Raw genomic sequence first — 27,558 nt, forward strand, 5'->3', positions numbered from 1 at the left:
CAAAACTAGATTATTTTGGTGCTCTGGAGTTTGTGCTAGTTTTCAGTAGCTGCCTAGAACAAATTCACATTGGTGGTTCTGAACTAAAACTTCCTTTAACATCCAGACCTCACATGTCAAAGAGATGTGTCCCACCATAGTCCATAAAAGCAATTCAAATGCTTTGATCTTTTTGAGAAGTGGGTAAAATCTGAATGTTAACAGCATGTCTACATTGAACAATTGTCCCATATTCATAGAACACCATTCTTCTTAAAGTTATAAGATAGTTTTCTGGGTATGTGAAATGATTTTATTATTAAACCCTAAGTCGTTAGAAAAAATGATTGCAGCTGAGATCAATGATACCTAGACTGTGCTTCAGAAAATCATTCTTATTCTTTATTCATGGGGAACACTGTCATATTTTATCACTTTTTAAATAATCCTTCCTGTTACAATCATATTTATGAAACTAGAAGGGGAAAGAGGCTTAGGCAAGGAAAATGGAAGTTAAAGCAGTGGGATCCATCTGATTTGTTCCATAAGATGCAAGAACCTTTAAATCTAAATGAACGTCTCCCTACTTCTGGTAAAGTTAGTCCTTTATAGTCGCTGTGGTGATTAGTGGCTAATAAGTTATGTAGGTCTTTCCACAGTATTTCACTTTCTTTTAGAACTTTTTTCCAACATAATGTTGTAAGCAAAGGAACATTATTATTTTTTTTAAGCGGCATCAGCATTCATTAAATAAAGGAGAGAGGGAAGGAAAGGTGGCTCAGGTTAAACCAGATTAATAAACCAATGCCATATAGATCAGGAGTTTTATTTTAATTGCTATAGTAACAGAATCTTGCAAGTCTGATTGTGCTTCCCCCCTTCCTCCTTTTACTCCTGTGAGAACTACACAGCGTCTTTTCTGAGACATTTTTTCGAGTTACAGTTCTGCCCAAGATTAGGGTTTCCTTTATCTGACTGTAGCCTGGTAGTGACACTTTCTCCTATCCATCAAGGCCATTTTCTGTGATTTGCAGTGAGTCAAAGTTCTACTTGCTGTAGTAGAAACTCCAATTTCAAGTGCCCAGTTCTATATCATTCTAAGGAATAAATGCTATAATTCCACATTATCCCTTGTTTTAAAAGTTTTTGGTATGGCAATGCTTGCTAAAGTGCACATGGCTGGCATTTATGATAATAGCAGATCCTGCTGTGTGACAGGGAATCGTGCAGGAAAAACAAAATGTGTAATTTGATAAGAATAAGATGTGCAACTTAAGAATACTTTATGGAACATAGTTGACAGATTTCAGCTTTATAGGACCTCCCATATTATTTTTAACTCTCCAATCAGCCAGAATTTATCACACCGCATTTGAAAGAAAAATCAGCTTCAAAATGGGGCTTGCAACAGCAGAACCAGACTTAATTGGAATGACTCAACTGCAAATGAATACAATTATATCTTATGATTGTATGAAGCTAACCATGCACCAGGAAAATACAACAATAAAAAAATGAGTCAAAAACAAGCCTTTTAATAGCTACACAATATGCATGGTTGCTTTGTAGTTAGGATGGTCTTTCTGAGCCTCATAATCTGTTAGTCAATCAGTTAATCTGTTTGTAATTATTAAAGGACCACAGATATATACATTTCAAACTAGCTCACATGTAAACATGAATACATCACAAAATGCTGGGTGATGAGAGTGAAGAGAGAAATCCTTGTTCCAAAGCCAACTTGACCCAGTCAGAACCAATACTGCCCTCTTTTTTAATAGCTGTGTATATTTTCTTTTCCCATTTCATTACACAGAGCACCTCAATTCCATTCTAATGCATAAAATCATCAGAAAAGTGGACCAAAATTGATGTGAGGCTTCATTTGACCCTGTATCAAGTAAAAATTGATAATATAAATGATGATACAAAATATTGAAATAAACAGAATAAAACTTCAGTAAGATTTAAAATAGAAAGCTGGGGGGGGGGAGGAGAAGTAAATGAAAGATGCTCCAAAATCTTCCTAGTGGTTGCTAAAGCTTATTCTAGTGGTCTAGAACAGGAGTGGGGAACAATGGCCCTTTTATGACTTGTGGATTTCAACTCCCAGAATTCCTGAGCCAGCCATGTGAGGTGAAGTCCACAAGTCATAAAGGGACACTGTTTCCCACCTCTGGTCTAGAAAGACATTCCAAAGCTTGTGTCCATAGAGATGAAATCCCCCAAATAAACCTGGGTAAGGACCTATAGGTCAAGAACTCAGAGAACTGGTAAATAAGGTCAAGATTGGAGAGACTTCAAATATAGTAGCCCTCAAGCCAATTAACAATCATAAAGGTCAAGGCCACCATTGGAAGTGGACTCAGAAATAAAACAAACATTTATTGTTATTAAAATGGCAACTGTCTTGCCCATAGAAAACTTCATGTAGAAATCTCTTCTCCCTTATCAAATTTAATCCTAGTTATGTGAAGAAAAGCAAATTGTGATTACTTCCTCCACCACAGTATTCCATGAGTAGGAATATCTACAAGAATGTACAAAACTGGATCAAAGGCATGATTTTTTTAAAAAACTGGGTTTTTATTTTAAAAAAGATGTTTATTTAATAAAACAGAAGAAATAAAAATAATAGTGAGAGAAGAAAATAAATGGTTGAAAAAGGCAATACAGCATTGCATTTATGTAAAAAGCTGTAGAGTTTCAAATCAGACAGTCACACTCACCATTTTGCAATCAGTCACCATTTCTATGGGTCGCTATGACAAAAAGAAGCATTTGCTGCTTTAAAATATTAAAATAAATCCTCAAAGGTAACAGTGAGAAGAAAGTTCTAATTTCACCAACAGATTTCCTAGACAGTGGGATCTTCCAATACTCACCATCCTCATACTCCATGTATAAAGATCAGCAGGTTCTAGCAATTCCTTCCCAAACTAACTTTCTCATCTTTTTCCATCCTGTGGACACATCCACTCTTCTGTGAATTTGCAATTTAATCCTTATTCATTCTTCATAGATAGCAAAACCATTTCAGTGGGGGGGTTGGGGGGGTTGGGGGGAATTAGATAGGTCAGCCACTTTTATATTCCTTCCACATTCATTCAGCACCCATTCCGTCTTGACTTTTGTCTTCTTAGCCACACATAATTTTTAGATAACTCATTTACACAGCATTAAACTTACATTTTTCCTGGCATACCCAACTCTTGCCTCTGTGTGACAAAATCAGTAAAAGAACACTCCTATTCATAGGCATTTTTACATCTTTCAATGAAGATTTATTCCCCATAGCAGACCACGCCCCATAACAGTTCCCTACTAGTTTCTCATAATTGAGGTATAATTTACAGTTCTTCATTCCATTTGATTACAACAAATTAATTTTCAGATGCATACTCCTCAGTGCATCATATAATTTAATATTTGTTGCAGATCATTCATATTCTTGGGCAAAATTTGGTGCTTTACTACACAAAAGGACTTGTACATCATGCATCTTACACCTCTACCATCACCATAAATGTTCCTTACGGATTTATTAGTAAATATATTAATGAATGAAGGAACAATTACCTATCCTTGACTTTTTCCCTACTTGATATTGAACCATTTTGTTAAACATTTCATTTGGTTCCATAGACAGTGCATTATCACATTCAACAACCAACCTGCAACTCCAAATTCAAACAGTACCACAATACAAGCCAATTCACTGTCTTGAAATAAATAAACTCACAATAATTTTTTACTTCTCCCAGCAATATAATGAGAATTACTTTTGGTGACAAATAACTGTTGTGTAGAATATGAAATATATGTGGAGAAAATCCCAACAAATTAGTTTTGTCTGGTCAAATTCCTATATGATCCTTAAGAAGAAGAGATAAGTAATGTCATTTTTCAGTAACAAACTATCCTCTCTCCCATTAGTTGGGAAGCTAAGCCTCTTTTTCTCTTCAGATCAATCATTAGGGAACCAAAATACAGGCGATGTCTGTACAGGTAGTCCTCGACTTACAAGAGTTCATTTAGCAACCATTTGAAGTTACAATGGCAATGAAAAAAGTGGCTTATGACTGATTTTCACACCTATAACCATTGCAGCATCCCCACTGTCACATGATCAAAATTCAGATGTTTGGCAACTGACTCTTATTTATGGCAGTTGCAGTCTCCTGGGATCATGTGATCACCTTTTGCAACCAGAAGGGAGAATACACTGTATCTTGTTTATTCGAACATCAAGAATACATTCAAAACTATCCCCTGCCCTCACCTGGGCCCTTCTGACCATCTCTTAGTGCTGCTTATTCCAGCATATAAACTTTTATTAGTCAGAGTGAAACCTACAGTAAAACAGGTGAGGGTTTGGGCAGAGAGAGCTATAGAAGCATTACAAGACTGCTTTGAGTGCACGGATTGGGACATGTTTAAACAAGCAGCAACTGATAACCAACATATAAATGTGGAGGATGAATTGTAGAGAGTGCAATGATCACGAGAGACAGCAGGCTCGGTTCGTGAAGCGTTTATTCAGGAAAATACTGGACAGCTGACAGCGGGAAGGAATCCCCCTTTTATACAGAACCTGTCAAACTTTTCGCCCAATCCTGGTGGCGTGTTCTCCCGCCGCCGTTGCAGCGACCAATCGGCTGCCGGCAGGTTTTGACAGCTTGGAGCCGCCAGTCACCGCACATGCGTGATTCAGCCGGTAGCTTTGACAGCTGTCGGCTGTCAGCCAGCCGCCGCACATGCGCGATTGGCTGGCGGCAGCCTTTGACAGCTGTCAGCTGTCAACCGGCCGCCGCGAGCGCCTGAGTCTGTCAGTATTTACCTCACAAGTTATAATACACTTGAACTTTAACTTGTGATAACATAACACAACAAAATGTGGTAACAAATAACAATATATATAACAGAGGAGTATGCCACCATGGTGTCTGCATATATCCAAATGTGCATAGAGGATGTCTGTGTCCTTAAAAGCATTATTGTGAGGGCAAATGAAAAAACATGGCTGACTTATGAGGTCCACAAGATGCTGAGAGCAGAATGTAGCTTTTAAATCCGGTGATATGCTGGCACTTAGAACAGCCAGAGTTAATTTGAAAAGTGGCATTAAAGGTGCAAAGCAAGCCCATTGTCAGAAAATTCAGAACTTTTTTCAGGATCCAACAAACACCAAGCGCATGTGGCAAGGAATCCAGGCCATTAGAGATTATAAGGAGGCTCCATCAAGATGTAAGGACGACACAGACTTCTTAATCGAGCTGAATACATTTTTTTGGAAGATTTGGGGCATCAAATAGCACCCCGGCTAGGAAAGCTGTGCCCCATCTAGATGAAAAAGTGCTTAACTTCGATGTCACCTCTGTCCAAAAAACACTGAGGAAAGTTAACATTCAGAAGGCAGCAGGTCCAGATAATATCCCTGGGTGGGTTCTGATGAGCTGGCTTGTGTTCTTACAGATATTTTCAATCTCTCATTGCAGCAGGCAGTGGTCCCATCGTGTTTTGAGATGGCCATCATTTTGCCAGTGCCAAAAAAGTCCACAATGACATTATTACTCTCAGGTTGCACTGGCATCCATCATTATGAAATGCTTTGAGAGGCTGATAAAGGATATTATTGTATCTAGCCTCCTGCCAGCATTTGACTCACTTCAGTTTGCTTATCGACCAAATCGCTCCACAGAGGATGCTATTTTTTCTGTTCTCCATCTGACCTTGAAGAACTTAGAGGAAAGAAATACTCATGTGCGAATGCTGTTTGTCAACTTCAGTTTGGCATTTAATACAATCATTCCCCAACATCTAGTAGACAAACTAGGCCTTCTAGCCTTAAACACTCTTTTGTGCAACTGGATTCTTGATTTTCTTATTAACAGGCCCCAGTATGTGCAAGGTATATTTCTAATACCATTTTCTTGAGCTCAGGGCTGTGTCCTAAGTCCACTGATGTTCACCCTGTTGATCCATGACTGCTGTGCTAGGTTTCCTACCAATCATATTGTGAAGTATGTGGATGATACAACAGTAGTGGGCCTTATTCAAGATGACAGTGAGGTTACTTACTGCAAGGCAGTTGAGGGTTTGGTGAACTGGTGTAAGAAAAACAGCCTAGTTTTAAACATTGGAAAAACCAAAGAGATCATTGTCGATTTCACCTGTGGAGATGGTTACCAGCATCAAATTCCTGGGTGTGTGGTTAACAAGTAGGTTGGCGTGGTTGCTCAACAGCAAGACACTGGTAAAGTGGGCACAGCAGCGCCCTCATTTTCTGCATCTTCCTTCCCCCCATCCTTACCACTTTCTACAGAGGGACAATCGAGAGCATCCTGTCATACAGCATTACAGTCTGGTATGGAAGCATCACTCCTTCAGACAGGAAGGCAGTGCAGAGAGTGGTGAGGATGGCAGAAAAGATTATTGGCAGTTCCCTCCCCTCCATCCAAGACATAGCATATAAGTGTTGCTTGAGCAGGGTCCGCAAGATTGGCTGGGACACCACACATCCTCTTCACGACCTGTTTTTGTTGTTACCTTCTGGGAGGAGCCTCCGTGGTATCTGAAGCAGAGCATCCAAATTAAGTCACACTTTTGTTCCATACAGTATTAATCTTGTGAACTTTAAAGCTTCCTCTTTCCGTTTTGTATTCAAGATGGACATTGGTTAATATTTATATGTTATTTATATGTAAGAGTGTAGGTTTATACATATGTTGTATATAGCATGTTGAAATATGTGTTACATATGTGTACACTTCAATAGAATGCAACTAAATTTCATTTTTAATGTGTGCCAGTGTGCCCACAGTAAAAAAATGACAATAAAGGTTATCTAATCTATCCAACCTTCTGACAAGCAAAGTCAATGAGGGAGCTTGATTCACTTAACAACCATGTTACTAACTTAGCAACTGCAGTAATTCACTTAACTGTGGCAAGAAAGATCATAAAACAGGGCAAAATTCACTTAACAAATGTCTCACTTTGCAACAGAAATTTTGGGCTCAGTTGTGGTCGTAAGTCAAAGACTACCTGTAAAGGTGAGGGATTGGGCAATATTTGTTGAGTCAGATAAAGAACTAGAACTAGAGTTATTAAATTCAATATGTTCATGAAAAAGGAGATATCCTGCTACAATTTTACACATAAATATGCTGCTTGCAAATATTAAAGATTTATGTTTTGCTCTTGTTCTTTTTTCTTTTTTTAAAGATGTTTGTTGCCCTTCTGTTCTGGTACCAGATTTACTGTGGATTTTCAGGGTCATCAATGATTGATCAGTGGTACCTGATCTTCTTTAACTTATTATTCTCATCTCTTCCTCAATTGATTGTTGGAGTTCTTGATAAAGATGTACCTGCAGAGACATTAATTGCTATTCCTCAGCTCTACACAAGTGGCCAGAAGATGGAGGTAAAAATGTGTTCATTTCTGAATTGTTCAGGTCCTAAAATGTGATGTGAAGATCATTCTTATCTTTTTTAAATTTTAACAAAACCACTAGACCCTCAGGATTCCTGAAAAGCATAACATTAATACCCATCCAGAATTCCTCTGCAATGTATAATGTTACATAATGCAAAATGATTTTTTTTAATTTATGTACAATAGTTATATAGCCACTCACCTTATCATAAACTTTGGGTGGCTCCCAATCAAAAATTAAAATAACACAAACCCATATTAAAATTATTAAAACAAAATGCATAAAAACAAAATCTAGTGTCAAATCAGACTCCGATGTGCAGTGACTTCACTTTATTCCTGTACGTAGGGGAAAAGCTAGGTCTTTAGTGTGTTATGGAAGGCTAGTGGCCTGCCAAAAGTCAGAGGGGGGATGGTATTCTATAGGGCAGGGGCTACCATGGAAAAAGCATAGCTTCCATCAGATAATAATATTTAAAGGAAGGAACTGGAAGCATGCTCATCCTATCCAGCCAGTTAGGATGGGTAGATTACCATAGGGAAAGAAAGTCCTGCAAATAATCTGGCCCTGTGCCATATAGGGCTTTAAAGATGATGAGCAGTACCTTGAATTGCACCATGAAACAAACTGGAAGCCAGGGCAGCTAAGGCAACAAAGATATTAAATGGGCAAACCTAGGGACACACATCACTGTGTGCATTGCTGCATTCTGGACTTGCTGAATTTTCCAGATAGTCTTCAAAGGCACCCCTATGTAGAGCACATTGCAGTAACTCAAATGGAAGGAGACCAGAGCATGAATGACTGTGACCAAGGTCACCTGGTCCAGAAAAGGGTGAAGAAGATGAATCTGTGCAAAAGTGCCCCTAACCATGGCTGCCTTCTGGTCCCCCATGGATCCAGGAGGACCCTCCAAGTTGTGCAGAACTCAGTCCAGGGAAGTGCCACCCCATCAAGAGTTAATGATGAAATATCATCTGGACATGGGGAGCATAGCCATAGCCACTCTTTCTTGCCAGGGTTGAGTCAAAACCAATTGATCGCCATCCAGAGCCTTACAGATTCTAAGCACATGGCCAACACTGTTTGGCTAGGGGTGGAGATATATAATTAAGTATCATCAACATACTGGTGATATGAGATCTGATACTGAGGGATGACCTCCCCTAGCAGTTCATGTAATGTTAAAAAGGAGTGGCAAAAAGCTCAAGCCCTTGGGCACCTCACATTGCAGGGGCCTAGGATTCAACCTCTTCACTGCCAACACTAGCTGGAACTGGCCACAGAGGAAGGAGAACAACCATTGTAACAGTGCTTATCACTACCAACACCCAAAGTCAGTCCAGAAGAATACCATGATTGATGGTTTTGACAGCCACTGAGAGTCCAAGAGGGTTGCCAGTTGGCTACCTGCTGATGTAACAAGGGAGGAGAAGTAATAAAAACCTTGTTCAAATTAACCATACTTAGATGTATTAATAAAGAACTTGGGCATTATATTCCCATATCAATAAAGAACTTGGGCATTATATTGCCATATCAACTTTCTAACTTTAATAGGTAGCCAAAAAGTAAAATAATTCTGTAGGGTAGAAAGACGTTCTATCCTTTTCTTCCCAGGACTGTATATTTTAACAGCAGAATACAGTGAACCTTGAGGCCAGAATACATTTCTAGATTTCCACATTGGAAACAGAGGATAATATCAAACAATGAATTATGTATGTGCTCTTGTTCTGCAAGATAGCTAAATGATTTCACAAGAAAACAAGAACTTTGCAAGTCCCTGAGTAGTTACTAAAATGTTGTCCAGAGTAGCCAAGAGGAGGTCTTTGGATTCAGATGGCCTGGATCCTGTCATCATTTAAAAATACTTTGACCTGGGTCAGAATGTTGTGTGACCCCTTTTTAATATGCTGATGTGAGTTGCCTCCAGGGGGATGTGTTTTTAATAATTTCTGTTATGTTTTGTGTTTCTAACCTTCACTGTCAAATGGCACAAATAACTAGATGATAAGATCAGCTGTGCATGAACAAATAAAATTTTATTGAGAGGCATATGGCTACTGCTACTAGGAATATAATGTATAATCACCATAATTAAAAATGATTTATTAAATCCATAGTGTTTAATTCCATTTTATATTTATTGAAATCAACAGAAGCTAGACCCTAATTCATTTGCCTGCCTGAACTAAATGCAGCTTACTCATTTGGATCCAACATCTTTGCCATATTAATGTCACTGTCATTTGTGAGAACAGGAGTCACATCAGGAATTGAGATACATCACAGGTCACTTCAGAGTTTGACCTGTGATGTCTTGTCAGGACTGAAGTGGAGTTGTCCATGGAACAGGAGATGGATAATCCTTTCTCTTTTTCATGACAGACTGGCTTAAAAAAAGAAAGAAATCTGAGCTGCTTCCAGAAAGACTGGGAATTGCCTTATGCACAAACTAAGCCTATCTAATATTTCTGAGCCAGTCATTCCAAACCTATTCATCCTGTTCAAACTTCTTTGATCCTCCAAACTCTCCCTGACATACTCTTACAACTCTTTAATATCAGCTATATTACTATTCCAGGTAGGACAGCAAGTTCAGTATGAGCCTCAGGAAAAATAGTCTGATCAGGTGGCCTTTAGTCAGGACCTTCAGTAGCTCTTGATAGGACAGTAGAGAGAGAGGAGGCTACTTGTGTGGTCCACTTAACTGTTTGAAAGGAAAGGATTTTTGGAAAATGTTGGACTGGGTTGGAGCTGGTCAAACTGCCAAAAAGGTTGGATGGGAATGCTTCTTTGGCTCAGAATATGATTTAAATTCAGCAGCTTTTCTAGATGAAATCCCTAAATGAACTCTTCTGCTTCTTTTAATCACTGAGTTGGGTATTTTTTTTGTTTTGTTTTGAACAAGAAGTGGTTCATCAAAGGTAAAGCTCTCACTCTGCCTCCCCCATTACAGGAGTACCAGCCGCATATGTTTTGGATGAACATGATTGATGCTCTCTATCAAAGCTTGGTTTGTTTCTTCATCCCTTACTTTGTAAGTTATCAGTGGTAAACATGCTTCAATCCTTCTGTTCTTGAATCATGGGGAAAAGAAGCCAAGCATGGCAAATGTATGCAAGTGAAACGAAGTGCTGGGAGGGTCAGTTTGGCATTTATGGCTTTGATTATTGAAGCTGTGGAGGCAAAAAGATATTCAAAATTATGGGTTATTGATACAGATAACCCAATCTGTTGCTATTGGATGATAAGGATCAGCAGTTGGAAAATGGCTTTATGTGCACACCCAATGAATGTAGGAGAAAAGCTGGCAGTGCTCCAAGTCTAATCCCTCCTGAATTCTGTTGACCCTTACCTGGTGCCAATTTAATGTTGAACTTTAATTGACCAGATTCTTGTGCACAGGCTTGAATAAATCTTCTATGCTGCAACTTTATGAATAGTCCTGATTCTTCGCATCTGACAGTGAAGCTTGTATGTTCCCTGTACCATTCACCAAAAATCCAGATGTCATGTACTTAGAATAGGAAGAGATGGTGTCAGCAACAAAAACTATGAAATACTTGCCACCCCAATTATAAGTTTTTTCCAGGAATAAGAAAAAATTTTCAACAGTTTACCGGAGTGGGCTTAGCAGTAGGAGCAGGGCTTTTTTTGTCATAGAACTCCCAGAATGGAGTTCCAGCACCTTTTTTGGATGGAACCTTGTAGGATAGGCAAGATGGGTTGTATGACATGTGTGAGTTCCGGCACTTTTTTTTTTTTACAAAAAAAGCACTGAGTGAGAGTATAATCACTTTCTTTTTTCCTAATATTGTTTGAAAGGACCAGTGGGGAGCTGGCAATCAGGTCATTTTGCTTCACATTTAGCATCATTTATTGATGTAGAAAGAAAATTATTGTTATTATCAAGGATAATAATTGGTTTGAGAGTAATTGGAAAGAGCTCTACAAACTGGCTTTTTCTAGAGTGATGAGACAGGGAGTAAATCTCAGTAATGTTCTTAGCATTTGTTTCTAATTAAAACAATTTTATTATGATATAGTAATTAGTATATTCCAAGATAGTCTAAACAATTACTAAGTGGAATACAGTCATGGTATTAATTCTCTTAGAACATAGTTGGAAGGGACCTTGGAGGTCTTCTAGTCCAAACCCCTGCTTGAACAGGAGACTTTATACCATTTCAGATAAATGGTTGTCCAGTCTCTTTTTGAAACTGAGTGGAGTACTCACAACTTTGGAAGGCAAGTTGTTCCATTGGTTGATTGCTCTCATCAATTGAAATTTCTCCTTAGTTCTAGGTTGCTTATTTCTTTGGTTAGTTTCAATCCATTGTTTCTCATCTTGCCTTTTGGTGCTTTGGAAAATAGTTTGACCCCCTCATCTTTGTAGGAGCCCCTCAAATATTGTAACACTCCTATCATGTCTCCCCTAGACCTTCTTTTCATTAGACTAAACATATCCAATTCTTTGTGTTTTAGCCTCCAGCCACCTAATTATTTTTGTTGCTCTTCTCTGCACTCTTTCCAGAGTGTCAACATCTTTTTAATATTGTGGTGACCAGAACTGGATGCAGTATTCCAAGTGTATTAATAAATAAATAAATAAATAAAATAACAATAACAATAACAACAGCAAGAAGAAGAAGAAGAAGAAGAAGAAGAAGAAGAAGAAGAAGAAGAAGAAGAAGAAGAAGAAGAAGAAGAAGAAGAAGAAGAAGAAGTAGTTGGAAGGGACCTTGGAGGTCATCTAGTCCAACCACCTGCTTAGGCAGGGAACCCTATACCATTTCAGGCAAATGGCTGTCCAGCCTCTTCTTAAAAACTTCCAGTGTTGGAGTATTCACTCCTTCTGGAGGCAGGTTGTTCCATTGGTTAATTGTTCTAACTGTCAGGAAGTTTCTCCTTAGTTCTAGGTTGCTTCTCTCCTTGATTAGTTTCCATCCATTGCTTCTTGTCCTTCCTTCGGGCACTTTGGAGAATAGCTTGACTCCCTCTTCTTTGTGGCAACCCCTAAGATATTGGATCACTGCTATCATGTCCCCCCTCATCCTTCTCTTCATTAAACTAGACATACCCAAATCCATCAACCGTTCCTTATATGTTTTAGCCTCCAGTCCCCTAATCATCTTTGTTGCTCTTCTCTGTACTCTTTCTAGAGTCTCAACATCTTTTTTACATCGTGGTGACCAAAACTGGATGCAGTATTTCAAGTGTGGCCTTACCAAGGCATTGTAAAGTGGTATTAATACTTCACCTGATCTTGATTCTATCCCTCTGTTAATGCAGCCTAGCACTGGGTTGGCTTTTTTGGCAGCTGCAGCACACTGCTGGCTCATATGTAAATGATTGTCCACTAGGACTCTGAGATCCCTCTCACAGTTACTACTATTGAGCAAGGTACCACCTATACTACAGTATACCTGTGCATTTGGTTTTTCCTGCCTAAATGTAGAACCTTACTTTTTTCACCATTGAATTTCATTTTGTTAGATAGCGCCCAGTGTTCAAGTCTGTCCAGATCCTCCTGTATCCTAAGCCTGTCTTCTGGAGTATTGGCTATTCCTGCCAGCTTGGTGTCATCTGCAAATTTGATGAGTTCCCCATCTGTCCTCTCATCCAAATCGTTGATGAAGATGTTGAAGAGCATTGGGCCTAAACCAGAGCCCTGGGGCACCCCACTACACACTTCCCTCCATGTAGAAGCAGTTCCATTGAGGACCACACGCTGAATATTGCCTGTCAGCCAGCTATGAATCCATCTGGTGGTGATGCTGTCTAACCCACATTTTTCTATCTTATCAAGTAGTAGGTTGTGGTCTATTTTATCCAATGCCTTACTGAAGTCCAAGTAATATCCACAGCATTCCTCTGGTCCACTAATTTTGTCACTTGGTCAAAGAATGCAATAAGATTTTTCTGGCATGATCTGTTTTTGACAAACCTATGTTGGCTTTTAATAATGACTTTGTTTGCATCTAGGTGTTCGCTGATTCGTTGTTTGATTATCTTTTCCAGAATCTTCCCAGGTATTGAGGTCAGGCTGATAGGTCTGTGATTTACTGGATCTATTTTTTTTCCCTTTTTTGAAGATGGGAACTACATCAGCTCTTTTCCAGTCCTCTGGTAGTTCCCTGGTGCTCCAGGATCTTTGAAAGATATATAGTACAGTGGTTCTGAGTCTTACTAAGGCTCTGTAAAGCGGTACTAGAATTTCATGTGCTCTTGATTCTATCCCTCTATTAATGCAGCCTAGGATTGTGTCACGTCGTCCTCTGCCAGGAAACACAAGCACTCCAAAAGGAACAGGTGACCAGGTTTATTTCTTCCACAAATCAAACCGCGGTAAAGTCAGCGTTGAGGCACCTAGCCTCAACGCTCTTTTATCATGTTACCACACCCTAACCCCACCCCTTCAAAGCAAACCGGCATCCGCCCGCCTCCCCATAAACGCCCCACCCATCACCGTGCGTAGCCACCACCCATCGTGTGCTCTGCTGCAGCCCGTCAAGCCCCCTCCCAGGTAAGTTCTGTCCTTCCGCTCCCTCATGCGCCCCAGTCCGTGCTGGCGTTGCGGCTGTTAACTTCCCCCCGAGTCCATCCAAGCGCCCAGTGAGAGAGGGTGGCAAAACGGGCACAGCCACACCCCCCACTACAGTTTGCCGGGGCGGGTCTAACTGTCCGTTTGGTCCAGTCCGTTTCTGCCCGGGCGCCATCCGCAGCTCAGAGTCCAGCCGCCGAGGAGTTAAAGGGTCCTGGGCAGGCGCCAGCGCTAGACCGGTGGGCGCCCGGCGCCATCCCCGCTGACGAGGCGAGCGCGCGCCCGCCGGCCGTCTGGGAGCGGGCGCGCCGATCAGCTGAGCGCCGGCCAGCTGCTCGGCGGGACTGCGGCGGCGCGCTCTGCGGATTCCGGGCGAAGCCACGCCCTCCAATCGAGCGTCCGAAGGTCGGGAGAGGCGCTGTCCAGGAGCGGGCACGCCGATCAGCTGGGCACCGGCCAGCTGCTCGGCGGGGCTGCGGCGGTGCGCTCCGCGAGGTCCTGGCAAAGCCACACCCACCATCCGAGCGTCCGGGGCTCGACAGAGGCGATGTCGAGGCCCGATCGGACGGCAGGCCGGCGGGGCTTGACAGTCGGCTTCCCCTACCATCTGTCCCCCTGCAAAAGAAGAACGACAAGATAGACCTCCACGAAGACAAGCCGCTGAGTCCCCAGTGCTACCCCCCGGTTTGGACGGATGCGCACGGTGAAAAGCCGTGACCAGACGAGCTGCCTGAACATCCCCTTTCCTCACCCATGAAGCCTCTGCCAATGGATATCCTTTCCACATCACGAGATACTGTACCTGCCCCCTCCGTACCCGAGAATCTAAGATTGCCTGTATCTCGTACCGGTCCCCGTGAACAGGCCCCGGAGCGTTTCCACCCGCCTTCCCTGTTATTCCCCTAGCGGGCTTTAGTAGGCTACTATGGAAGACGGGGTGGATCTTCCCTAGGAACTTTGGCAACCATAAACGGACGGTCACGGGGTTGATCACTTGAACCACTTGAAAAGGGCCAAGGAACTTGGGGCCTAACTTCCTGCTCGGTACCCGTAAGTGCAAATATTTGGTTGACAGATACACCCACTCCCCGACCTTGGGGGTGTCGAAGGGTTCCCGTTTTCTGTCTGCCTGCTCCTTCACCCGTGCCTGGGCTTTCACCATTGCCTCCCTAGCAGTCTTCCAAGCGCCCCCTAATTGGTGCATCCACTCCCCAAGCCCGGTGGGTGTCGCCGATCCCTGTCCACACTCCGGGACAGGGACGAAATCATACCCCGCCACCACCTGGAATGGTGTCAAACCCGTGCTGCTATGCACGGCGTTATTGTGGGCGACTTCAGCAAACACCAGGAGGTCTGCCCAGTCTGTTTGCTGGTATGACACATAACTCCTGAGGAGCCTTTCCACCGTGGCGTTGGCCCTTTCGGCGGCCCCGTTAGTGCTTGGGTGGTAACCGGAACTGAGGCCCTGGGTAGAGCCGATGTGCCGTAGGAACTCCCGCCAGAACTGTGCTGTAAACTGGACCCCGCGGTCTGAAATAACCCGTCAGGGGACCCCGTGCAGCCGATAGACATGAGTCAGAAACAGACGTGCCAACCGTTTGGCGGACGGCAGCCCCTTGCAGGGGACAAAGTGCGCCTGTCTGGAAAAAAGGTCGATGACTGTCCAGATTACCGTGTAACCCCTGCTTTCCGGCAACCCGACAATGAAATCCATGGCAATGTCTTGCCATGGCCGTTCAGGGTCCGAAACTGTCTGTAGTAGACCTAACGGCTTCCCGACGCGGGGTTTTACTGTGGCGCATACGTGGCAGCCCGGGACGTGCCAAGTGCAAAGTTTTCAGGAAGCCGAAGTGGCCGGCCTGCTTGGCATCGTGACATCGGTGCAGAATGGCGGGGCGTAATGCCTGGGGCACATACAGCTTATTCCCGTGCCAGGCCAAGCCGTCACGCATAGTTAGCAGACCAGGATGCTCCTTCAGCCAGGTGTCTGTAGCTAAGGCCTCGTCCATGGCATGGGACAAATCGTCCCCCACGCTGCAAATTGCCTGGGTCGCACTCGGGGATGCACTGGGCGGGATGAGCTCTTGTACAACTGCTTCTCGTTTGGTGTCGTATTGCGGCAGCCGTGAGAGTGCATCAGCAAGAAAGTTCCGCCCCCCGGTACGTACTTCAGGACGAAGTTAAACCGCCGGAAAAAGAGAGCCCATCTGACGTGCTTGGGCGCCAGCTTCCTCGGGGACTGTAGGACCTCCAAGTTTTTGTGGTCTGTCCACACCTCGAAAGGATGGACAGCCCCCTCCAGTAGATGCCGCCACGTCTCCAAGGCCGCGCGCACGGCGAACGCCTCCTTCTCCCAAATTGCCCACGAGCGTTCTGTCGACGACAGTTTTTTGGAAGAGTAGGCACATGGTTGCAGCACGCCCTCTGTGTTCCGTTGCAGCAGCACAGCCCCTACCGCGACATCGCTGGCGTCGACCTGGACCACATACGGACGGTCGGGATCGGGATGTACCAACACCGGCTCCTTAGCAAACAGGGCCTTTAAAGTCTCGAACGCCCGTTGACACGTGGTGGTCCACGCCAGCTTCAACCCTGGACGTGGTTTCTCCCCGGATTGCCGCGTCCGCAACAGGTCCGTCAGCGGCAGGGCTGTCGCTGCAAATCCCGGGATGAACTGGCGGTAAAAGTTCGCGAACCCCAAAAAACTCTGCAGCTGTCGTCGCATCCGCGGCGCCTGCCATTGCAGTATGGCTTCCACTTTGCGAGGGTCCATCTCTATGCCGCTCGCAGACACTCGATACCCCAGATAATCCAGCCTCGTCTTGTGGAACTCGCATTTAGTGAGCTTTACGTAGAGACGGGCAGCCAGCAGCTTCTGTAGCACCTGGCGCACGAGGGCGATGTGCTCCTCCATAGTCTTAGTATATATCAAAATGTCATCCAGGTACACTAGCACTCCGCGGTACAGGTGCTTGTGAAGCACCTGGTTTATCATCTGCATAAAGACGGCTGGGGCCCCCTGGAGTCCAAACGGCATGACTCGGAACTGGAAACTGCCCAACGGGCAGTTAAACGCCGTTTTCCACTCATCCCCGGCTTTGATCCGTACCCGATAATACGCCTCCCGTAAATCTAGCCTCGTGAAGATGCGTCCCGTCGACAAGTGTGCCAGAAGATCTTTCATGAGCGGCAGCGGATACAGGTGTTCGACGCAGACCGCGTTGACGCCACGGAAGTCGACACACATGCGAAGCGTGCCATCCTTCTTCTCCCGGAACAGTATTGGCGCAGCTATCTTGGATCGGGCAGGTTGGATGAACCCCCTCGCGAGATTTTTGTCGACATAGCGCCGTAGTTCCTGCATCTCGCGAGGCGTCAAAGCATACATGCGCAGTTTTGGCAGTTTTACGCCCGGCTTGAGCTCGATGGCGCAGTCCGTCGCACGGTGAGGAGGCAGAGCGTCACACTCTTTCTCGTCAAAAACCTCTGCCAGGTCGGCGTACACCTGTGGAAAGCATGCTTCCACCACCCCCTCTGCCCCTTGAACCTGCTCACCACCTAGCTGCTCAGAAGGACCCACATATGCGTGTGGTGGCGGTTGTGGCCCTGTCCCCAACCGTAGGTGCCAACACCCCTCCCCCCACCAGATCGTGGGTCCCCACTTGTCGAGCCACGTCAACCCCAGAATCACTGTCTCCGTCATTGATGGAACGACAAGGAATCGCAAAGTCTCCCAATGGGTCCCCATCTCCAATCGAATAGGACTCGTCACCCGGGTGACCGGAGCCCCCCCCAAAAGGGACCCATCCACCTGCTGGAAACGAAGGGGAGTTGGCAGGCGGCGCACCTCCAATCCCAGCCGGGCAACCACCGCTTGGCTGATAAGGCACCGGGTGCTGCCTGTGTCGATCAGTGCTGGGCAGGCCTCCCTATGTCCCGTTCGCAGGTTGATGAGCACGACTGGAACTGTGAAGGGTACCACTGGGTCACTCACCATAGGGTCCTCCTCCTCCTCCAGGCTCTCGTAGGGCTCTGGGTCGTTGGCCTCGGATGTTTCCGCGCCGATTGCTGATGTCGTCATCAGGGTCGCCAGCTGGTGAGCAGCTCTCGAACGCTCCACCGACTTTCGTGCCATGGGGCCCTTTCCGGCGGGAGTTGCTGTGGCAGCACGGGGTGCCGGCAAAGGGCAAGTGGCCACTCGGTGTCCCGGCTGATCGCACCGGAAACATCTTATAGCTGGCCTCGGAAGCGGCACAGGTGGGTTTGCCGTTGGAGCCACGGCCTTCCGATCCTCCTCCTTTGGCTTCTCAGGGGTTCTGCGGGCCCCGACCACCCCCTCCGACTTACCCCTGCATTCACGCAGCCGGATGTCAAGTTCTACAGTGACCCGGTACCACTCCAGCAGTCGCTCTGGCACTCCACGCACCACGCACGCTCTACGCAGCGCGCCGTCCAACCCCGACTGGAAATGGTGTACCAGCAAGCGTTCCAGCCAAGAGCGGAGCTTACGAGCCACCCGGCGGAATTCAGCGACATACTCCGCTGCGGGCCTGCCTTGTTGTCGCAGCCCCACCACCTCCGCCTCAGCCCTGTGGGTGCGGGCCACATCCTCAAACTGCGTCCGCAGTGACTCCAGGAACAGTCCGACGTCGGCCAGCTCCCGAGCATGCTCGCCATACAGGTCAGCTGCCCAGGCTGCAGCCTCTCCCTGCAGGCTTGCTGTGATGGCCACCACCATGGCCCATTGGGAGGCATAGGCTGCACCGTACTGATCCAGGTGGTGAATGGTGTGGCTTAGGAACATGGCGAGCCGGTCAGGGTGGCCGTCGTACGTAACTGGCAGTGGTGGAGGGCCCCAGAAAAACCCCGGGCCCCAGGGGCCCCCCTGGGCCCTGGGCCCCCTTGTACCTGGTGCTTGGTGCCGCCCGCTCCATGGCCTGGCGGACGCCCCGGCTGTTGTTGCCCACCTGGTGGCCTCTGCCTGGTCTGACGCCTCGGGGTGTTGTCGTTCGGCCTGAACAGCTCCCATCTCCGTCAGCCGTGATGGCGGGCCCCGAAACCTTGGGCCTGCCAGACGGAAACTGGGCTGGCCCGACTGGCCAGGCGTCAACCTCTGTAGCGACCATCGCCGCGTCTCCTGAGCCGGCCCGGAAGGCGACCAAGGTGCAGTGTCCTGATACCCAAACTCCCCAAACCGGTCCCGCAACACATCCATTGTATAGGCCCCTGGGGCCGTAGAGTAGCTCCACTCCTCGCCTTCCTCCTCCGTCAGCCGCCGCTCTCTCCAAGCCAACGCTGAGGCCCGTGAACGGCCCTCTCCACGAACTTGGTCCAAACGCTCCAAGGGAGGGCTCTGCCACCCCTCCCCGCTCTGAGCCAGAGACCCTTCCTCCCAGCTATCACCAGCCACAGCCGAGACCATAACCCCCTTGGTCTTCGGCCGCACCGCCGGCCCCTCTGTCACGCCAGGATCAGGTGGAGTTACAACTGCAGCCCCAACAGCCCCTTCCTCCTCGGCTGCCAAATCAAGCCTCGATGGATCCTCTGCCATGCCCAAAGTGTGAGTAACAGCAGTAGGTATCCTGAAAGAACGCTGACTTACTGTCACATCGTCCTCTGCCAGGAAACACAAGCACTCCAAAAGGAACGGGTGACCAGGTTTATTTCTTCCACAAATCAAACCGCGGTAAAGTCAGCGTTGAGGCACCTAGCCTCAACGCTCTTTTATCATGTTACCACACCCTAACCCCACCCCTTCAAAGCAAACCGGCATCCGCCCGCCTCCCCATAAACGCCCCACCCATCACCGTGCGTAGCCACCACCCATCGTGTGCTCTGCTGCAGCCCGTCAAGCCCCCTCCCAGGTAAGTTCTGTCCTTCCGCTCCCTCATGCGCCCCAGTCCGTGCTGGCATTGCGGCTGTTAACTTCCCCCCGAGTCCATCCAAGCGCCCAGTGAGAGAGGGTGGCAAAACGGGCACAGCCACACCCCCCACTACAGTTTGCTGGGGCGGGTCTAACTGTCCGTTTGGTCCAGTCCGTTTCTGCCCGGGTGCCATCCACAGCTCAGAGTCCAGCCGCCGAGGAGTTAAAGGGTCCTGGGCAGGCGCCAGCGCTAGACCGGTGGGTGCCCGGCGCCGTCCCCGCTGACGAGGCGAGCGCGCGCCCGCCGGCCGTCTGGGAGCGGGCGCGCCGATCAGCTGAGCGCCGGCCAGCTGCTCGGCGGGACTGCGGCGGCGCGCTCCGCGGATTCCGGGCGAAGCCACGCCCTCCCATCGAGCGTCCGAAGGTCGGGGGAGGCGCTGTCCGGGAGCGGGCGCGCCGATCAGCTGGGCACCGGCCAGCTGCTCGGCGGGGCTGCGGCGGCGCGCTCCGCGAGGTCCTGGCGAAGCCACGCCCACCATCCGAGCGTCCGGGGCTCGACGGAGGCAATGTCGAGGCCCGATCGGACGGCAGGCCGGCGGGGCTTGACAGATTGCATTACTTTTTTTGGCTGCTGCTGCACACTGTTGGCTCATATTTAAGTGATTGTCCACTAGGACTCCCAAGATCCCTCTCACAATTACTGGCATTAAGCCAGGTTTCACCTAGCCTATACCTATACAGATGGTTTTCTTGCTTAAGTGTAAAATCTTACTTTTGTCTACACTGAATTTCATTTTGTTACATAGGACCAATGTTCAAGTCTGTCAAGATCTTCCAAGCATGTATTCTCAGACACAATCTCTGATTCAGAAGAGCCAACAATATTTGTCTAACCATAGGTGGACTCAAATGATACGTTTTGTAGTTCATATCACAGTTCCTTTTTGTTGGAACCTAAAAATGTCAAATGCATATGGAACAAATGTCTTTTGAAACATAAGATAAACTTTTTAGTTAAGACTCAAAAGGTAAATGCATTACTCTGTCTAACATGCAGATTATTCCTAAATTTTTATAGTTTCTGGACTTCGGATTAATATTCTTCTGGTTTTATATTGTCAAATGTGCTTAATTCTCATTTAACTTTGTCTAGATATATTATGATTCAGATGTGGACATATTTTCATGGGGAACTCCTATCACCACAGCAGCTCTCTTTACCATAATACTCAATTTGGCTATAGAAACCAAAACCTGGGTAAGTTACCTTCAAAAATGTGACCTACACTCTGCCACTTAAAGGTATAGTTCCTACAGTTGCCTTTCAATTAGATTTTATTTTATTAGCAAACTTCAGCAGATAATGATTTCATACATTCTTTTATAAGAAAATAATAGCTTATTGAAGTATATGCTGCATTCAACTTTGAGATTCCTGCACACCAACACATGTGCTCATGCACAAATAGACCAATGTTTAAAACTCTGAATCAGCAGAACATCCAGCCATAGTTTCATTCCATACAGCATTAACCTTGTGAACTCTCAAGTTTCCTCCTTCCGTTATATATTCAAGATGGACAGTATTTAATATTTAATATTTATTTGTTATGTATATGTACAGGTAGGGTCTATACATATGTGTCTACAGTATGGTTAGGTGTGTGTCATGTATGTGTTTCACTTTGAGAGCAGGCAACTAAATTTCATTTTCGATGTGTGCCATTGTGCCCAAAGTAAAAAGATGACAATAAAGGTTATCTTATCTTAAACATTCACAGAGGACACAATTTAGCATATTTTATATCATCACAAGCATTATTTAGGCAGATATATAAACTTATATAAATTAATATAAATTATTAATTAAGACTTAATGACCATAATTCCATCAATTGGTCTGCATTTGAAGATTGAAAGTTTTTCTCTCCTTCTGGCATTTCGAGCTACCCTTCTTTTTCTCATCTCCCCTCTTCTCCTGTATGATCTGGTCCCCATGTTTTTCAGAAGAACATTTACCACCACGTTTTAAAGCATATTACTTATAAGGACAGTTTGTAAGGGCTCAGCATTCACACTTTCATTATTTTTATTCCTCTATGTAACTCACAAGTAATTCTCTCCCCCACACACACCAGTGGCATGGTGGAGAGAAGGATCATGAAAGCAGTATTCCGCTTACACAATGCAGGTTTTGCCCTTTGCATGCGTAGACAAACTGAACAGAGCCTGCTTTGTGATAAACAAAGGTACAGACTCTACACATGCTTGCATCCCACCTCAATGTTTTGTTCTAGTCTATCCATATTTTTATGTACAATTAAAATTCTCCTGTCTTTTATAACCTTCAATTGTTGCATCATAGGGCAACAATTTTTGAGTCAACATATCACAAATGGGCTAATTGAAAGACTGCAGCCAAAATCTGGGACCCATTACTCCCATGGGATTGAAATTTGACAAAAGTGTGTCCACTTCAATGCCTTGGCACAGCCCCATCAGCCAAAGTCATATGACCATCATTTAAAAAATTCCCCACCAGTTTCCCAAAAGGAAAGTCAATGGGAAAGCCCCCAGGAAGTTGGAAGTCACTCCCAGTTATTTTTTGCCCATACAGGGTCATTCTGTTTCTCTTTTTAGGGGATATCTCTGAAACAATGATTCAACAGGTCACAAGTTGCCTAGTTTATATATAAAAATACCCATTTTTTATATATGTAAAAATAGCATCAGAAAGAATAAACCTCAACAAAGAATTAATCTCTTATCATCTGCTAAAATGGAATTAACAATTCTATGCAAAGCCAATAAGCAGGACACCTGATATGTCTCTGGTAAGATTTTACAAAGTAATAGCTGAAGCATTACAAGAAGGATTATCTCCAACTTTATGCTCTTTGATCTTGCTTGGGGGCAGGAACCTAACCTCTTAGATTCCACCTGGAGAAGATGGACCCTAAGGAAATTGAGAACCAAGCCATCTACTGTATATAGGTGATCACTAGCTCTTGAAATTGGTCTCAGCTCCATATATTTGTCTATATGAGGGTGCAGGTTCATTCTCTGAGCTAGTGGGTTGGTTTCTGAACATTTCATTACCAGACTAGGTAACATCTTCAGCAGTATTTAGGGGATGTCTGTGTCAGTGCTCTTCTGCTTATAAGGGCTTCAAGTGTGGGTGAGTCAAGAGAGGGTCTTGTGATGGGTCAGGTGTGAGTCATCAGAGAGAGGCTTGTGATGGGGAGGTTACTTTAGGTCAGGGTCATTGGACAGTGTGAGTCATCAGTGGGTCAGGTGTGAGTCATCTGTATATTTGTCTATATATATTGCTATTGCCTATATTTTTGCAAATATTGTAAATCTTAGTATAACACTTTTTTTACTTAATACAAAAATAATTTAGAACAGCATGGTTTTGTCACATGTTCTTTTTTAGTTCAGGAGGATCCACTTGGATAAGTTTATATAATAATCCAAATAAATTTTTCCTCCATCCCTACTGACATCAACACATTGTTGTTCTTCAGTCTCAGAATTCCCCTATAAGCACACCAGTAGGCAGTACGTGGCTGGAATACGTGAAATAGCTTCTGCATCAGAATAACAATGTATAAAACAATCTCTACCAACACTATAGCTACCAACTCAAAAGGCCAGGAAGAGATTTTGGGGTTTTCTTCATAGATTTTTCTGCACAGACATTTAGGCAAATGTTTGTCTTTCTATGCTTTGCTTAGCTATTACAGTACTCAAGCAACCCTCACAATGCTGGCAGATGTGCCCAACTTTGTTGCTGTCTTCAGCCCATAAATTTTAAAAATTCAAACAAGAAAAAAAAGTGAAGTAAGGATCCATTAAAAGGAATAAATTCAAACTTCTGCTAGAAGACAGATATGAAATTTATATAATTATCTACCTAATATGGACCTTGAATATGCATAGCTTTGAATAGCATGTACTATAGGAATCTATCTGTATAGACTGGAGAATACATTTTTATTTTTAGTGTGTCTACACTAACTCCTACTCAGAGGAGAGACATGAATATACTTCAATAGGACATTTTTAACAGGGGAAGGCAACCTTTGAGCCTTCAGAGATAAGTTCTGTGTAATAACTGAGTGTATCTGATTAAGCACCTGAAAATGTCCCAATATGATCAATTTTTACCAATTGGTAAAAATTATATTTGCTGGTAAATGCAAATTTACTAGGAGACTAAAACAAAATCTTTCAACCAAGAACATGTTTTAAATATTTAAGTTTTCCGTTCACATAATATAATTGACAAACTGTAAGAGGGAGTTTTTTTTAAAAAAAGTATTCTACAAGGTGCTGATAATTGCCAAATCCATGCGTCCAAAGTGAGTCTACCCATGACTAAGTTGTGATGATATTGCAGGAATCATCCAAAGATTGCTGCTGACTAAGTAGTGCCTTGTAGGAAAACAGGTATGAATGCTCATTTGCTTAAAGACTTGCTTTTTCTCTGAGATTGTATCTACTGACTTACTTGGTGATGAAAATCCACCTACAATGGAAATGTCCAGTTTGGCCACACCATTTCACTGATTCCATTGTGGTTACAAAATTCTTGCAGAAATCTACTCAGATTTCCTTCATTTCTCTCTTGATGTAGATTTCAACCATGGTGTAGTGAATATTTTCTCTTGAACTTACTCCATCCTCTTGAACCTTTTAGAAAAATACTAGTTTTCCATTTTGTCTGAACACACAATGCCAGTAAAGTACAGAATTGCAAAATAATTTTAATATGTTTCTTTCAGACCTGGCTACATTTGTCATCATGTGTCTTCAGCATTGCTTTATTCTTCATTGTGGCGCTCATTTATAATATTTCATGCCCAATATGCTATCCTCCATCAAATCCCTACTGGACTATGGAGAAGCTGATGGGAGAACCGGTGTTTTATCTGATTTGTCTTATTTCACCTGTTGTGGCTTTGCTTCCCAGGTAGAGTATCTTTTTTTTTCTTGTGGGCATCACTTAGAGAGTTAACTTAAAGCATTTTTTCTTTTCTACATATTGTTTGTGAGCAGCATTCCTATGGGGAAAGAAAGTGCATATGTTGCAATAATCAGAATATAGAGGTGACAAAGCCAAATAAATCAGTGACTTTATTTTTCCTGCCACTGGCCATAATAAATATGGAAAGTGAACATCAAGTAAAGCACAGCAAAAAAATATGCTGACAAGTAAAAGTCTCCTTGTACAGCCTCATTGCAGGACTTCTAGGGGAGTTGCCAGCAAAAGAGAATAGTGAATTTGCAGTTCATTCCCATGAACCTGTAAAAGAATTTTCTGACACACTGAGAGGGTAAGGCCGAAAAAGACGATGGATGTATAGAGTAAGGAAAATTACCTTGATGAAGATATGCAGGAATCTGAGCAACAGGTTAAAGCATTTTTTTAAGTCAAGAACAAGTTAACATTTGGAATTAGCTTATATAGATGTGTCCCTAATTCACTGAAATTTAAGAAGAGGAAGTACAGTAAATTGAACTTGAAAGATGGTATTATTGTAACCAAGTGTAATAAAGCCTCCAGGTGGAGTTGATATCCTGGGCTGCTCAACCTAATGGCGTTGACAGCTATCACCCCTGTTATTTCACTCAGGTTTAAATTGGTACAGTGTTCTTTTGATGCATTCATTTTTAATTCCTTCACTTCTCTTCATCAGATTTCTCTACAGAATACTTCAAGGCACACTTTTCCCAACCCAGCTTCAACTTGGACGCCAGTTGTCCAGATTGCCTCCAGGCTCCCACAACCAGCTTTTAAACAAGTGGCCCACCAAAAGGGACACCAATTCCCAAATTTATCAAAATACTGGTTATTCTCCTGAAAGCCCATATTTCATTACTAGTGGCTTTTCAAGGACATGTAACCACAATAACCCAACAGAATTATCTCAACAAAAAAAGGAGCTATCTCAGATGCCAAAACCAGGGTGTTCAACAGATTTAAATACTCTTGTTTCTCCTCTTGATGTTCAGTTTTGTGAGGAAAATGGACATCTTTCAGTAGTTGATGATAAAGGTGAACCATCTTTGGTTTTTCAAAAAAGTGCTTTTGATCTAGAGCCAACACTGATGAATGTTGATGACACAGTACAATGGAGTACAAGAGTAGATGGGTCAGATTTCAGCTTGCTCAACTGGTTTTCATCAACTCTGTTGTTCAAGAGCATCAGAAGTGATCTGCCATGGTTTTCAGGCAGTTTACGGAACAGAAGGCATGACAGTATAACTTTGTGTAGTTGTCATTCTCAGGACTTCAAAGGCTTGACAGAGCAGAACTCTTCCTGTTTTCAGGAACAGGCAAAAACTTCTTCAGGGGACTGCTTGAAAGCCAAATCTCTTGAAACAACCATTTTATGACATTGGCATTCCAGAACACATATTTTTTATTTGCACAAAAAGGATAGAGTGCTCTTTTTCTTAGGATGAAAAGGGCATTCAAGGTACATAGTTTTATTATGAAAGAAAATCTAAGCAAGTATGTTGAAAATAAAAACTTTATACAAATAAAGATACCTATATCTAACCCTATATATGTATGTATTTATTTTTCATCTCATTTTGTATGCAATAATTTTATTTGTACAAGTAATCCTCGATTTACAACAGCTTGTTTAGTAACTGCTCAAAGTTACAACAGCACTGAAAAAAGTGACATGCCTATTTTTCACATTTATGACCCTTGCAGCATTTCCATGGCATGTAATCAACGTTTGGATGCTTGGCAACTGGTTCATGTTTCTGACCATCACTGAGGTCATGTGAACAGCTTTTGCGACCTTCTGACAAGCAAAGTCAATGGGGAGGCCAGATTCACTTAACAACCATGTCACTAACTTAACTGATGATTCATTTAACAACTGTGGCTAGAAAGGTCATAAAATGGGGCAAAACTTACTTAACAAGTTCTCACTTAGCCACATAAATTTGGGACTCAATTGCAGTTGTACATCGAGGACTTCCTGTATTGGTCCTTTCATGATCTCATTAACTAGGTCAAAATCATTGGCTCAATTTTGACTTAATTGGGAAGATTAAGTCAAATGCCACACTGATTTGATAAAGACAGTGCACATTCAGTTTATCCAAGTGAAAGGAGTTGGGAAAGGGAAAGAAAACTATGTACTCAAGCCAGTTGCTAAGACATTTTCCTGAAAGAAAAACTCATTTCACCAAGTAGCATCCCACTGCTGTGAAAACAATGTTGACATTTTACAAGTGTGACCTAATTGTCTGATGTCCAACTAGCGAATCTAAGAAAGGAACTCCTGGGACATTGTTCTTTCCAACAATAATACTTTTATTGAATACACTACATTGGCACAAAAGAAGCAAAACCAGCTCTGAATTTCCTGTTCAAAGGTCTTTATAATTAAACATGAATTCCCCCTTTGGCCACTCCCCTTAGTCCATTGCATTGTCCAATCACCTATTGTCTTTGTTATGGGAACTGTCTGGATCATTCAAACACCTGCGCAGTGTTTTCTTGAATTGGGGAGCAGGGCCTCACAATCTGCAGATGGATTCTTGGCATTCCATTCCCATCCCAGATGATTCAACCACCATCACCCCTATTGTTTTCAAGTTGAGAGCAGAGAAGAGACTAGGTGAAAAGCGAATAACTCTTTACACTCATTTTTTTTATATTTCAATCTTAGCTGTTTATGTATTATAAAAAAATAA

The 27,558-nt window shown here is 43.9% G+C and overlaps 1 protein-coding gene across 3 annotated transcripts in view; it reads left to right on the forward strand.

Moving 5' to 3' along the window:
* ATP10A (ATPase phospholipid transporting 10A (putative)) overlaps nucleotides 1-26,399 on the forward strand; it is a 190,174-nt gene extending 163,775 nt beyond the window's left edge. For all 3 annotated transcript variants that reach the window (XM_081327207.1, XM_081327208.1, XM_081327209.1), the window contains 5 exons: nucleotides 7,207-7,407; nucleotides 10,383-10,463; nucleotides 20,987-21,091; nucleotides 24,621-24,808; nucleotides 25,536-26,399. In XM_081327207.1, coding sequence (XP_081183333.1) covers nucleotides 7,207-7,407; nucleotides 10,383-10,463; nucleotides 20,987-21,091; nucleotides 24,621-24,808; nucleotides 25,536-26,235 — 1,275 coding nt within the window. In that variant the 3' untranslated portion in view covers nucleotides 26,236-26,399. The remainder of the gene's footprint in view (nucleotides 1-7,206; nucleotides 7,408-10,382; nucleotides 10,464-20,986; nucleotides 21,092-24,620; nucleotides 24,809-25,535) is intronic.
* Nucleotides 26,400-27,558: the final 1,159 nt, after the last annotated feature.

Source organism: Vipera berus (assembly GCF_964194415.1).
Source record: "Vipera berus genome assembly, chromosome: 4".
In the NCBI taxonomy this organism is placed as follows: domain Eukaryota; kingdom Metazoa; phylum Chordata; class Lepidosauria; order Squamata; family Viperidae; genus Vipera; species Vipera berus.